This window comes from Magnolia sinica, chromosome 6, assembly GCF_029962835.1.
Source record: "Magnolia sinica isolate HGM2019 chromosome 6, MsV1, whole genome shotgun sequence".
NCBI classification, from domain to species: Eukaryota; Viridiplantae; Streptophyta; class Magnoliopsida; order Magnoliales; family Magnoliaceae; genus Magnolia; species Magnolia sinica.
Window position 1 is genome coordinate 8,324,186 of NC_080578.1, and position 14,203 is coordinate 8,338,388.

A 14,203-nucleotide genomic window follows, 5' to 3' on the forward strand; every position below is an offset into this window, starting at 1 on the left:
TAGTCTTGGCTCATGCCCTAAAAATGATCCGGTAAAACGGCGTGGATAAGACACGTACGAAACGGTGGGTCCCACAGAGTTTACTCAGTACGCAGTCCGCTTCCTAACCACACGTGCACATTTGTTTTAGGTATACAACCCATCTATACGGTGTAGAGTCGACTCCACACCGTAGGCGTAGGTATACAATTCTCACGTGCGTTTCTCTCCCATCCGAAGCACATGTGCGGGCAACTACCCCGTCTGATGAAGAAGAAGTGAGGTGAAAGCTGAGAAACGGCTTTGAAAATTCCAGCAGTCGACGAGAGTGAAGGAAGCTCTCCTTCTACTCGCAGACGACGACCCAACCCAAATCCACATCCCCAAAACCCTAGAAATCTGAAATCCCCTTTCTGTTTCTCTCTTCACTTTCTATCTCGCTTCTGATTCGTCTCCAGAGCAATTCTCCCTCTCTCATCGATCAACAAAGGGAGATTTTTATATAGCTTTGATCGAATTCTGCTGGATCAGAAATGCCTGTGGCGGCATCGGCTATATATTTCTTGAATCTCCGCGGCGATGTCCTCATCAATCGTCTCTATCGTGACGATGTCGGGTATGCCCTTCCAATCTTCATCTCTCCCTCTCTTGTATTTCTCTCTGCTTGATTTTAGTTTTCTTGTATGATGTGCGCGTACTGTTATTGACGTCAACGGATCCTTCAGCGGAAATATGGTGGACGCGTTCCGGGTGCACATCATGCAAACGAAGGAGCTGGGCACGTGCCCCGTTCGGCAGATTGGGGGTTGCTCCTTCTTTTACATGAGAATCAGCAACGTCTACATCGTCATCGTTGTCAGCAGCAATGCCAACGTTGCATGTGCTTTTAAGTTCGTTGTCGAGGTACTTGCCATTTTATTTAATCTTTTTTTTTTTGGGTAATCATCATGTGCCACTAAAACTAAAAGTGAATTTTTTAGGGTAGCTATAAGACTGGTCATGCTTTATGGGACAGAATGTTTAAGGAACAACATATTCATAGGATTAGTGTAGCTGAAAGTGAGGATGTTGAGATGGTTGAGTGCAGCTGAAAATGAGGATCTTGTGATGGATGAGTGGTAAGATGAGGGAGGATATAATTAGAAATGAATGCATTCAAGTGGATTTAGGAGTAACACCATTAGCTAATAAGATGAGGGAAAGTAGACTTCGATGGTTTGGTCATATGCGACGGAGACCAAGAACTGTGCGGGTTAGAAGGAGTGAGTTGGTACAAGTCGAAGGATCTAAAAGGGTGAGGGGAGGGCCCAAAAGGACGTGGGTGGAGGTAGTAAGAAAAGACTTGATAACCTATGCTCTAAGGGCTTGTTTGAATTTGTTGAAAGTGTTGGAAATGAAACATTGTTTCTCGGGAAAGCTTATTTCCAGGAAATTGTGGGAAAGTAAACTTCGTTTTCCATGTTTGTTTTTAAATAAGATATTCTTAGAAAATTTGAGGCATGTTTCCCAATTTATTGTTTGGTTAAATAAAACTTTTTTCCTGGTAGTTATTTGCATGTGCTAGATTAACATGTGGCACATATGGAATGCTTGAAAATAGTCTATGCCACCTGTGGGTACTTAAGCTTAATGGTGTCACACATGACACATAAGGGGTGCTGGAAATTGTATGATGCGCATGTGACATAAGTGATACATTAACACATTTGACACATGTGGGCACTTGAAGGTAGATGGTGGCACATTTACACACAAGCACATTGGTACATGTGGCATGTTCTCACATGTAACACATATAGAGTGATTGAACATGGACAATGGCACATGTGGGCACTTTGCACATGTGGGGCACAAGTGAAAGATGGATGGTGGCATATGTATGACATAACAGAAGTTGGAAAATGCAAAGTTGGCACATGCAGGGCACTTTGTACATGTGGGGCCCAAGTGAAGATGGATGGTGGCACAAGTGCGACACATCAAAAGATGGACAATGGAAAGTTGGCAGATGCAGCCCATTTGAGGTGCTTTGTACATGTGGGGCCCAAGTGAAGATGGATGGTGGCACGCATGCCGCATTGGCACATGTGTGACAAAATAGATGGACGGTGGAACAATTGCATATGTGACCCATGTGAGGCGATTGGATAAGGGTGGTGGCACATGTGTTTAACTCTTAAGAGATTCATTTTCCTTCAATTGTGGGAAAATGCCTTTCATAGGGGGTGAGGTGGGAAAATATATCTGTTGATTTTCCAACAAAAAGTGGAAATGAGAAATTGTGTTTCCCACCAATTCTCACAAAAAATTCTTCCCAATCAATGGAAAATTAGTTTCATGGGAAATGGTGTTTCCTTTCCATGAATCCAAACAAACCCTAAAAGAAGTTATGACCCTTGATAGAGTGGAATGACAGAACAGGATTCATGTAGCTGACTCCAATTAATCGGGATAGGGCTTAAATGATGACGATGATGATTGTGAACTGCCAAATTTCACAAACTGTATACTTTCACATGTTAATATATCTAAACTGTTGCCATTCGGCACTGTTTGGTTTCAAAACATAGGTGGATCTGCTTCTTGGTATTGTCCAGCACCCTGAATCATATGCTTCTATTTGAATTTTATTTCATACAAATTCTTCGTTGTTGCTTCTGCTCCTGGACTCCTTTTGACTGTCTCTACTTATCTTGCCTTATGGATGCTTGTAGAATCTTACTTATAGGTAAAGAGTTTCACAGGTAAACCGTTTCATTCTGTCATGTTTGGCTATTTGGTCAAGTGTCTACCAGGTAAACAGTTTTCCGTTTTTGGAAACTGGTAAAAAATGCTGTTATGAATTAGAAAGTGCTGTAATGAGTTTGATAAAAAGACCGTTGTACTGTGAACACTTTATGGGTAAACTGAGTCTCAGGTTTTAAGATGTAAAATTTGGGACCGTTTTTGTATAAACTTTACAGGCATTTATCCCATCCAAACACATGGTGTAAGGTATGCACGGGTAAAGTGTTTACATTAGTTGGGTTTACAGGCTTCCCAATGGCCCCTTTAACTTTGCTCAAATTTCAATTATTATATTGTGCTTCTGTGCTTCTGCTGCTTATATTTGATATGATTGTTCTGTTAGTTGCTTATAGTGGAATTTGATAATGGTATTCGTTAGTTGATTTGCACCATTTGAGGTTGTTGTTAACTCTTTTTCTTTGAATGGTAGGCTTTAATTAGTTCATTATAAATTTATGGCATGGTTACTTATTTTTTGAGCTGCAGGTCTCTTTTATCTAGTTGTCTTGTCAAACTGCTTCAAGAAAGCTGATGCGATGGATTCTTTATTTTGTGAGCAGGCAGTTGCGCTTTTCAAATCCTATTTTGGTGGGACTTTTGACGAAGAGGCTATCCGGAATAACTTTGTCCTGATTTATGAGCTTTTGGACGGTACACATTCTGTCTCGTTTCCTTAAGTGATGATACGATGATTCTGTATAAGTATTCGTTATTTATTTTTGCTGTTACTGCGGTTTCTGGCATGAATGGCTAGAAACAGCCAATTTAATTAATTTGGCTGCAGCTAATTATCTTTATTCATCCTAATTACTGACATTAAAGGGCTTTTGTAGTCTGGATTAGCCTGTCTTGAGATCTAGTCTGCATTTGGGCGCCTTGAAATATCGGCTTTGGGGAATCTGGTTTCCACGAGAAACAGATAGCCTGCTTATTTCAGCTTGTAGATGAAATGCACAGAACTGTTATTTTGGGCTGTGTTGGAGGAAAACTGGCTCAATGTGGAATCCATTTTCAGTATTTTTTTTCCAAACACAGAAGTTTTTAAATGCCTGGTGGCCTCAAAACATTTCCATCAGAAACGTGGTCTGAGGTTACTTCCAAACATGGCCCTGTCACTGTCATTTGTTAGTCAGTCCACAAATTTTGATATTATATAAACAAATGGAAGTCATTGCAATCTGATTTGTTTATTCTCATGATATATGTGCTTACCTACATACATGCTGCACTTAGTATCATCCTGTATGTGTGTGCATCATCATCATGACTGTCAGGCTCGGCCGGGGCCCATGACGGGCCAGAACAAATAGGCCTGTTCCTGGCCCTGGCCCGAGATGATTGTGCCTGGTCCACACCCGAGTCGGGCTGAGTCCAAGCTTGGCTGCACAACTTTGTGCAACATCTAAGCTGTTCATTAGGTTGCGCCATCATACATGATATATTATAAAAATGTGCTTGAAACCCTAAATGGGCCAGGCGAAGGACTCTTAGACAAAGCTGAAGTCCGGTCCAAAGTGGGACACACTTGAAAGCCTGATGGGACAGCTTGGCCTGTTGACAGCCCTAATCATCATCAAAAATTGATTGGGGTTGACAAAACGAATCCTGTTCTGCTGCTCCAATCTGCCAAGGACCATGTCCTGAGTTAAACCATAGCTTATCAAAAATTTCTTACTATCTCTACCAACGTTCTTTCGGGCCTTCTCTTCACCCTTTTATAGCTTTCAATTTGAACCAACTCACTCCTAATTGGTGCAGTTCTTGGTCTCTAGTGCAAATGGTCAGACCAACCAAGTCTACTTTTCCTCATCTTATTACCTATTGCAGCTACTACTTCTAAGTTTCCCTCATCTTGTGTTGTAACCAGGAAATCACAACATGATAAGCAAGATAATGGTGATCCTAGTAAATATATATTATCTCTGAGGAATATTGTGTAGGTCCCCATTCATAATGTGGCATTGCCTATCCTTGGCCTACCAACTCAAAGCAGCGTCCTCAAGTACTCGACCAGTATGGTTCTCTTCGAACACCCTTGATCAAACACGTTCATTTTTAATTGGAAAATCTTTTTTGCCTGTTGTTGGATATTACCTGCTCTGTTATTAATATTTATAACTTTTAGCATAGTTGTCAAAGGTGGACTTTGACTAGGTGTCTGGGGGTGCCTGGGGAACTAACTGTTCAAGCAACCATGAGTTTTGAACTCATGACCTCTCTGTGATAGGCATGAAGAAATTGACAATGATGAATATAAGAAGCGAAGGAACTCATCTTCCTTATTTTGCATATGTTAGAAAACCAGCATGAAATTAGCACAGAATAGCTGTACTTGATGGGCATCTTTGCTGCTAGCAAGACAGATTGTTTGTATAAATTCATGATTTTTAAATCTGTGTTTTTTCTTTGAAAACTTAACACTGTATCTTTTAATGAGGCTGGGGTGGAAAATTTGAGTTCCTGAAGATAGAATCTAATGTACAACTGTGTGTCAATATCATCCAACAGCTTGCAGAACTGTGTTTCAGCTTTGTTTCTTCTGGCACTTGAATTGTCATGTCAAGTGAATATGATCCTATCATGTGGCTTTCAGCTGCATCTTGTGCTCCTTTTCCAGTAGAAGGCCAATATTTTAATCTTTGTTATCATCAGTATCAGGACTTTTAGCTGCCTGTTGAAGTATTTGACAATCTTATTTAATATGCAGAAATTATGGATTTTGGTTACCCCCAAAATCTTTCTCCTGAAATTTTGAAGCTTTACATCACACAGGAGGGAGTTCGTTCACCATTCTCGTCCAAGGTCAGCTATTGGAGTTTTTTTTTTTGATTGATCAGCTATTGGAAATTGTGTTATAGGATTTGGAAGATCCCAAAGATGTCTAGGTCTCACTCTTAGGATTACTGTATCCTATGTAGTTGAAATTGCAGAAGGGGCTGTATGTGTGTGTGTCCAAAGGTTATTCTAAAATGATGATTTTCTAACCATTGTGTTTACAATGTGGAATATTCAATAGCCTGCAGACAAGCCCGTCCCCAATGCAACTCTCCAAGTTACAGGTGCTGTTGGTTGGCGGCGTGAGGGTCTCGTGTATAAGAAGAACGAGGTAACCATTTTTCCTCTTGTTTTGAGTCAAATATGGCAAAACTGCTGCAAAAAAAAACAAAAAAGAAGAAGGTTTCTTAAGCTCCTTCATGTCAGGTTTTCCTGGATATTGTGGAAAGTGTGAATCTTCTTATGTCTTCAAAAGGTATGTAATGGGTCTGTGGTGTTTATCTTGTTTACTTCATCTATGTTTTTTCTCCTTTTCCTTTTGATTTCCTAATTTTGGTTGTTTTATTTTTTGCCAAACATTTTGGTGATTGTAGGTAGTGTTCTGCGCTGTGATGTGACTGGAAAGGTTCTCATGAAATGCTTCCTCTCTGGAATGCCTGATCTGAAGTTGGGTTTAAATGACAAAATCGGTCTTGAAAAGGAATCACAACTTAAATCCCGTCCTGCTAAAAGGTAATTCCGAGGATAGCTCATCCATCAGTTAAAAAAGGCTCGGAAGTTTGTATCTCAAGATATTTGTTTGTCTATTTCAGTGTTTTCAGTAGCGCTGTAGTGTAGCATGTAGAGTACACTATGTAGCGTAGTGTGGCAAAAATGCTACGTAGCGTACGCAAGTAGCATAACTCCCTGGTAGCGTAAGCTACAGTGCATGTAGTGTACGCTACATGTAGCATAGCGTAGTGTGTAGTGTAGATAGCCTAAGCTACTTGAAATCTAATTTTTTAAAGTGTTTTTTCTATGTTATTTTAAAACCTATTTTAAAATAGTGATGACTTATATCTATGACCCATGACACTACATTAAACTAATCCGTACCATCCAAATTGTGGTCCGTATCATGGATGGAGCACTTAGATCAATCCGGACCATCCAAATTGTTGTCTATATCATGAATTTGTGATGTTTCAATAAATTTAAAAAAGAAGAAGAAGTCACACTTAGAGATGCCTAAGGGCAAAGAGAGAGATTTTGCATGGAAATAAGTGGTTGACGATCTAGATTTGTAATCAAGAACTCATAGAAATTAATAAATTATGTATTTTGTAAATTTTATCATATTTTCTATTATTTTAATTAAAAAATATTAAGGATCTTGTAGCTTATGCTACACACTATAGAGTGTCAAACTACATGCTACACGCTATTTAAAACACTGGTCTATTTATGTTGCAGTCCTTTCACTTATTCTTCTTTGTCTAGTTCATTCTTCCCATCAGGTGTGTAAGCATCAACTTATATATAACTTGAATTTTGCTAGGATAACATAATAATGTATCAGGGCACTTTCCGTATCAATCTACCGGTAGAATTGGCCTTTGCCAACTCCTTTATGTTATTTCCTGCCTATTCCTAATGCTGCTTCAAAACCTCCATTTCTTTCTGGTCATCACTATGGTTTTGGCTTGATTTTCTTGATTGAAATAATTATATGCTGGTCTACAGATGAGCTGTTATTTAGATAACACGCATCATGCCAATGGGGTGGTAGATTAAGAGAATATTGAAATTGTTCAATCCCATCAAGCAATTTTGTTATCATGCTTTGTGTTGAAAACATTTCGTAGCAAAAGCTCTGTTTTTTCAATCCTCTCATATTACATTCTGCCATCGTCTGGAAGGTGCCTTGTGTACCAGAGATATTCTCCTGTGCCTTCTAAAGTTTGCCACATATATGTACTGGATCATTTTTACAGTGTCCTGAGCAAAGAATGTTTTGTTACATACTTGTAGCTCTGACAATTGAGTTGCTAGAAACTCAACCTTTAAACTGTGACCCTTTGTAATTTAATATTTGAGAGGACTAAATCCCCCTCATGCTGAGGAGGGTTCCTAAATATAGTGGGTTTGCGGGAACCAAAATAGAGGGCAGTTGGTCTGTAAACCCTATATGAGGGGTGTTGGTTCCTTTTCACTTAATATTTTTCCAGAAAACTGCTTCAATACACTTTGTCAAGTAAGCAATAACCTTTTTCCTTTCTGCCTTGTTGAGAGGATAAGTGGAAAAGCTGAAAAGCATGATGAATGATGCTTGGGTTCTTGTTCACAACTTCTAATTTTAGGATTTCAGGTTTAGAGAGAGCCAGTAAATCCTGGCATTGCATATAGTAAAGAACATTGGGTGGCCAAATGGATTTAAATTGTAAGCATTAGCCAATGGGATGATTATCATTTCTCTTTTTCTTTTTGGTTGAAAATTGGAATTATAGAATAATTTGACATATTGAAATCAAAGAAGAGTAAATGAGAAATAGGATGTAGCTAATAAAAAAAAGAGAAATAGGACAAGGAAATTTAGCTTCTTGGAGAAGTTCAGTGTATAGACAAACCAAATGGAGCAGGGGGGCTTCTCTTAGAAAAAAAAAAAAAAAAAGGGATAAATTTTGAAAGCTCAAGGCATATCCATTCTTTGCTCTGAAATTGACCTTAATATTCACCGATTAGTGATTTTTGGTTCTTTTTTTTTTGGGTTTTTTTGGTTATTTTGTTTTTTGTTTTTTGTTTTTTTTTTTGTCATGAAGATTTCTATTCCTTGAATTTGAACATGAACTTCTTATTCTTCGATTGATGATGTTTGGGTTTGTTCTTTTCAATAATTACTTATGAGAAACTTTCACGTAGCGTTCATTTTTTTTTTTTCTTTCCTTGTTTTGAAATGTAAAGAATACAATTAAGAAGATAAAAGAATACAACTACAGAGATAGAATACTACAAAAATAGCCCCTAACCAGGGTCCCAGTCCCTTAATGAGGAGAAAACTCTGCTAATCTCTGATGGAACGGATCCACACACATACACGTTCCCAAAGCAGTGCCCGTTCGTCCCCCCCTTTACTAACATAGCTTTCCTCTTACAGATCTAGACAGCATGGCTGTATGCCGGGATTTGAATAAGACTTCCAAAGAACTAGGCATAACCCAGGCTATATTGTAGAAGTTGAGGATGCTGTCCCAAATACTAGAGGCAAACGGACAAAGGATGAAAAGATGATTCACCGATTCTGCTTCATTCTTGCATAGGATGCATACATTTGGGATGACCATTCCCCTTTTTATCAAATTATTAACTGCGAGAATTCTGTTTCTCCCCACGAGCCAAGCGAATGCTGCAATCTTGGAGGGGGGCTCCGTAACGCCAAACATAACCTGTGTAGCTGGAAGAGGAAGACGAAAAGCCCAGCTAGCTAAAATGTACATCGACTTCGTGGAGAAAGAGCCTGATCTATCACTGAGCTAAATTAAGGAGTCTTGAATGTCTGGAAAGGAGAAATGCTCTCTAATCTCTGAAACAACTTTAAAAATTCTGCTTCCTCAGTCTCATTTAAATTGCGCCTACAAGGTGGGGCCCAAATACCAGAGACACATTCGGTGCTGAAACAGTTTGCGACCAATATGTTTTTGGAAGGACAGAGGGCCGCTAGATTTGGGAAGTCTACTTGCAAAGGATGATTACTTGACCAATTATCGTCCCGGAAACGAATTGTCCCCTTTACCTTGGCAGAAACCAATCCCCTCCCACACCTTATCCTCCAGACGAGCTACTGACTTCTATACGTGAGAAACTCTGTAATTTGAGGAACTTTTGGTCCGCCAGCCGAAGGGTTTGATTCCATATTTCCGCTTGATAACTGTCCTCTACAAGCTATTGACATCGACACCAAACCTCCACATCCATCTACATAAGAGTACAACATTTATCGCCTCAAGATTTTTTTTGCCAGCCCCACCTTCTGAATAAGGCTTGCACACTTCCCTCCAATCTAATAAGTGAAACTTTCGGTTCGAGGCCACACCTTGCCAAAGAAAATTTCTCAAGGTTTCAATCCTTTGAAGAATCGCCTTAGGACATTTGAAGAGAGCAAATACATAGGTAGATTAGACCGGGCGGCCTTGATGAGAGTAAGCCTTCCTCCCAAAGGTAGGTGCCTTCCCTTCATGGAGAGTTTTATTTCTTTCCATTATCTTGATATCCGTATCCCACAAATGCTTTGGGGGAGGGAGGCCCAAATTAGAGTTTGGGAAGGAGCCAGCCCTGCACCTGAATGCGGCAGCCATATGAGAGACCTCTGGCTCTGAAAGTTGAATCCCTAGAATTTTGCATTTAGAGATATTAAGGCTAGATGCTACCTTGAAACACACTACAATCTTCCTGAGATTATCAACCATGGAAAATTTGCCTTGCTAAAACTAAGCGTGTTGTCCGCGAACTGAAGATGGTATATACCCGGGATGCCAAGCTATCCACCTTAAATCCAAGAAAAATACCCTCTTCCTACCCCTTAGCAAGCATGTGACTCAGCGCTTCTGAGATCACTAAGAAAAAATGGGATAGGGGTTGTCTTAAGCCTCTGGATGCTCGGAAGTATCCAAAAGAAACCCTGTTGCTGAGAATGGAGAATCTGGTGGACCAGACACACACATGGATCCAACTTCTCCACCGCGGTCGACACCTGAATCTGCTGACAATATAGTCAAGGAAGTTCCAGTCCACGTTGCCATAAGCTCTCTCCCCTATTATCGTGGTAGATTTCACCCAGCATTTTTGCTCCCATTTCCTATTATTGTGGTAGATTTGCAAGCGAGTGTAAAGTTTACTTAATAATAGAAGTTCAGTTTTTAGCTTTGATAAATACATTTGCTGGCGGACTAGTGCAGTGCTTGTTCTCCGTGTTCTGCAATAAGTGTTCTAACTTGTTTTTTGAAGGGATTATTTTTCTTAAAATTTGCAGTTACCTCTCTGTTATATGTGGTCTGTTTTAGCTATAAACTGATAATTGCTAGCTTCTCCAAATTCTTTTGGTGACTTGGTCATGAAAGATGCTCTACTTGTTTCAGTGGAAAGACAATTGAGCTCGATGATGTTACTTTCCACCAATGTGTGAACTTGACAAGGTTCAACTCGGAAAAGACTGTCAGTTTTGTGCCACCTGATGGTGAATTTGAATTAATGAAGTAAGCTTTTTATTCTCTCACATATCTTACACAATACTCTTTTCTTTTATCATCGGTTTATTTGGGCATTACAAACTCGAGGTGGTCTGCAGTGAATCAATAAAAATCGGAAACCTAATCTATAGGCACTTGAAATATATGCTCATTGCTGCTATTTGTGATGTTTCTTGTGCCTAGCAAAAAAAATCATATAGCTTCACTTTTGTGTTAGTCCTTCATATTGCAAGATTCTGCTCCATTGATTAATACAAACAAATGAATACTGTTGTAGTTGCTTTCTCTGTAGTTTGTGTAGGAGCCTTTAGTGATTTACTAGTTCCAAACTTTTGCTTGAACCGTTGTGGTGGGACTGGCCCTAGATATTGCAGAATTTCCTGCACTTGTGTGCAATGTTATTCAGGCTTGTTCATACTTTAACATACCATCACTGATCAGGTCACCTTCCTATTTAATGGCAAACTCTTTTTGTAGATATCGTATTACTGAGGGTGTAAATCTTCCATTTCGGGTGTTGCCGACAATCAAGGAATTGGGTAGGACACGGATGGAAGTAAATGTTAAGGTCAGTTCTTAACTTATCAAGGATGCCAATCTTGTCTAATGATGGTTTATGGTAGTCTTACTGCTTAACATTTACAGGTGAAGAGTGTCTTTGGTGCGAAAATGTTTGCCCTTGGAGTAGTGGTCAAGGTTCCAGTTCCAAAACAAACAGCAAAAACAAGTTTCCAAGTTACGTCCGGTCGAGCCAAGTATAATGCCGCTATTGATTGCTTGGTCTGGAAGTGAGTATTGACTTGCATTTACGATCCTGTGTCCTCATCTATTCTTTATCATATTGTGTAGTCTTAGTGTAAGGTCTACTTGGATTTTCAGAAATTATTTCATGATGTGGAAGCCAGTCGTGGAGCATTCTCATTGTTGTCAAGCATCTTTTTGATATTTTCAAGCATTTAAAATGTTTGAAATTGCAGGATAAGAAAATTTCCTGGACAAACTGAGCCAACCATGAGTGCTGAGATTGAGTTGATTTCCACGATAGCAGAAAAGAAGTCTTGGACGAGACCACCGATTCAAATGGAATTTCAGGTTCTGTATTAATCTTGCAAGTTCTTTAAATTGAGTTGAAGGTACTGCTTCATTAAATTTTACCTGGTAAGAAAATGCGCCTCGAAACATATTAAATGCAAAGTAGTTGGCAGATCAGCAAGTGCGTCACCATCTAATTTGTTTTAAGGAAATGCTTTTGACCGGACTCACCAGATACTATATCATGAAATTTCTGGAGAATCGTGATATTAGGTGCAACCAAACACAAATAAGATATTTTTAATTGGATATTCAGATAAATAGGTAATAGTATGAGCTCATTCTACCTTCAAGAACCACCTATAGTAGAGTTCTGTGTTTTCTTCGCATTCCACCTGGTCACAGATCTTTGCCTTTGCTATGACTGTTACTACACATTCAATCAGGTTTGTCGCCACACATGCTTATGCAGTGGTCACTGGTCACACCCCCACGAAATTGTGTCTTCTCATGCGTGATCTGGCTGTTGTTCATCCACTGATCCAATTGTGTAAAATTCTCAAGAAAGATAGGTCCTTGTGCACACATGCATGAGTGCGGACACATCCAAAAGTTTTTTTATTTATTTTTTTGACAACCAAAAGTTTTTTTTTTTTTTGACACATCCGTAAGCATAATTGATGCACACATGAACCTCCTGGCAATGATGAGGAAAAATGAAGTACCCGAGCCTAGCACATGGGCATGCATACTATACACTGGGTGACCAGAGGAGTGTCTCTGCCTGTGCACATGCCTGTAGACATGTAATACTGACTTAAGCCTTTGTTCCAATCTCATTTCTAAATCCTCAAGAGAAACTCCACAACTTCTGTTTTGATTAACATTTTGTCATCTTTCCTCTTAAGGATTTGGCCTTTTTTTTTTTCTGCAGGTTCCAATGTTTACAGCATCAGGTTTACGTGTCCGATTCCTCAAGGTATGGGAACTAACTTGATTCTGCTGTTCGCTATTTGGTTGTAGCACCTGCTCACTTGCACTTCCCTATCATTTAACTCACTGCAGGTCTGGGAGAAGAGTGGATACAATACTGTTGAGTGGGTTCGTTATATCACTAAAGCAGGGTCATACGAGGTTAGATGCTAGTGGCTAGTGGCTCGGGACTCTGTTCTTCAATACCCTTGTGAAGAGATTTTTCAGGGTGGTCTCATCTGCTATGGAAGCAGAGACCTGAAATTGCAAGTGTAGCATGGTTTACCTGATTTATTAGGTAAAGAGGCTGTTCCCTAGAAGAAGAGCCTGCTGGTTATATGTTTCTTTTCTTTTCAAAATTTTTTTTTTCCATTGTATTATTACCAGTGTCATCTTTTTTACTGGAACTTCATGCTTGAATCGCCAGAGTGGAAGTTTCACTTGTATGTATTACAGAGGCTGGTGAGTTCCGTGACAAATTGATGTGGGTAGGCAGTTTAAATGGGGGATTGATTGCACTTTAGAAAGAACCATGTCCCCCCATTAAACACATGTTATTTGAGGGTAACAGTAGCAAGCCTTAGTTTTCCTAATCTTGCAAGAAACCTTGTTGAATAATGAATATCTGCTCGGTTGCAGTGTGATCTCAGTGGCTTGTTCAACTTTCTCGATCTGCCATATCCCATTAAGATACCAGTCTTAATGGAGGGAACTCGGATGCATATTCTTTTTTATCTACCAAGTCTTAATTCAGGAAGATGGTCTAGAAATTTTTCTTCTTCTTCTTCATTGTTGGTTTTCTCTTCTTTTCTTTTCTTTCTTTTTTTTTTTTTTTGAGCTGTGCAATCTTTCAAGTAAAATGTTGGTGGGTATGGTGTGCTGTTAAGGCCGTCATGTAGAGGTAACAGTGGCAACCGTTACAGGTTACGGGGTTGTAAAGGTCGTTATGGAAAAAATAACCCGTAAGAGCCGTTGTAGCCCTCGTAACAGTCCATTACAGGCCTGATACAAGTTTTTTGGGTATTGAACTGTAATACCCGTTACATGGAGAATCGTAAAAGTAACAATGATGGCCATTACGGTCACCATTACTGTTACGGAATACCTTGCTGGCAGGGTGTGAAATTGTCATCTTTTAGGCAATTATTTGTGACGCAGGTACTCTAAAATTGTGCACGCAGCATGCATTAATTCAAAAGTCTGTTCGAATTGTGGGATCCACTGCAGACAAGTCTATTATCTAAAAAGTAGATTAGTTTAACAATCTTAAGCTCTTGCTTGTTTGCTGAATTTTGACAGGCATGGGCCAATCCAATACATTTTGAAATCAAGAAATCTCTGCCGGAGCAGGTGCTATAACAACAATTAGCCCATTTGGATTTGCAAATTATTATAGATTCATTTATTGGTAAAATGGAAGTACGTAAGGGTCCACT

General features: G+C 39.5%; 1 protein-coding gene across 1 annotated transcript; it reads left to right on the forward strand.

The window, feature by feature from the left end:
* The first annotated feature begins 213 nt into the window (after positions 1-213).
* Positions 214-13,411, forward strand: LOC131248173 (AP-2 complex subunit mu-like). The gene is made up of 13 exons (XM_058248271.1): positions 214-595; positions 705-882; positions 3,327-3,417; positions 5,474-5,568; positions 5,783-5,872; positions 5,968-6,016; positions 6,135-6,273; positions 10,653-10,769; positions 11,241-11,331; positions 11,409-11,551; positions 11,741-11,855; positions 12,730-12,774; positions 12,861-13,411. The coding sequence occupies exons 1-13, from the start codon at positions 513-515 to the stop codon at positions 12,939-12,941; spliced, it is 1,317 nt and encodes a 438-aa protein (XP_058104254.1). The 5' UTR covers positions 214-512; the 3' UTR covers positions 12,942-13,411.
* Positions 13,412-14,203: the final 792 nt, after the last annotated feature.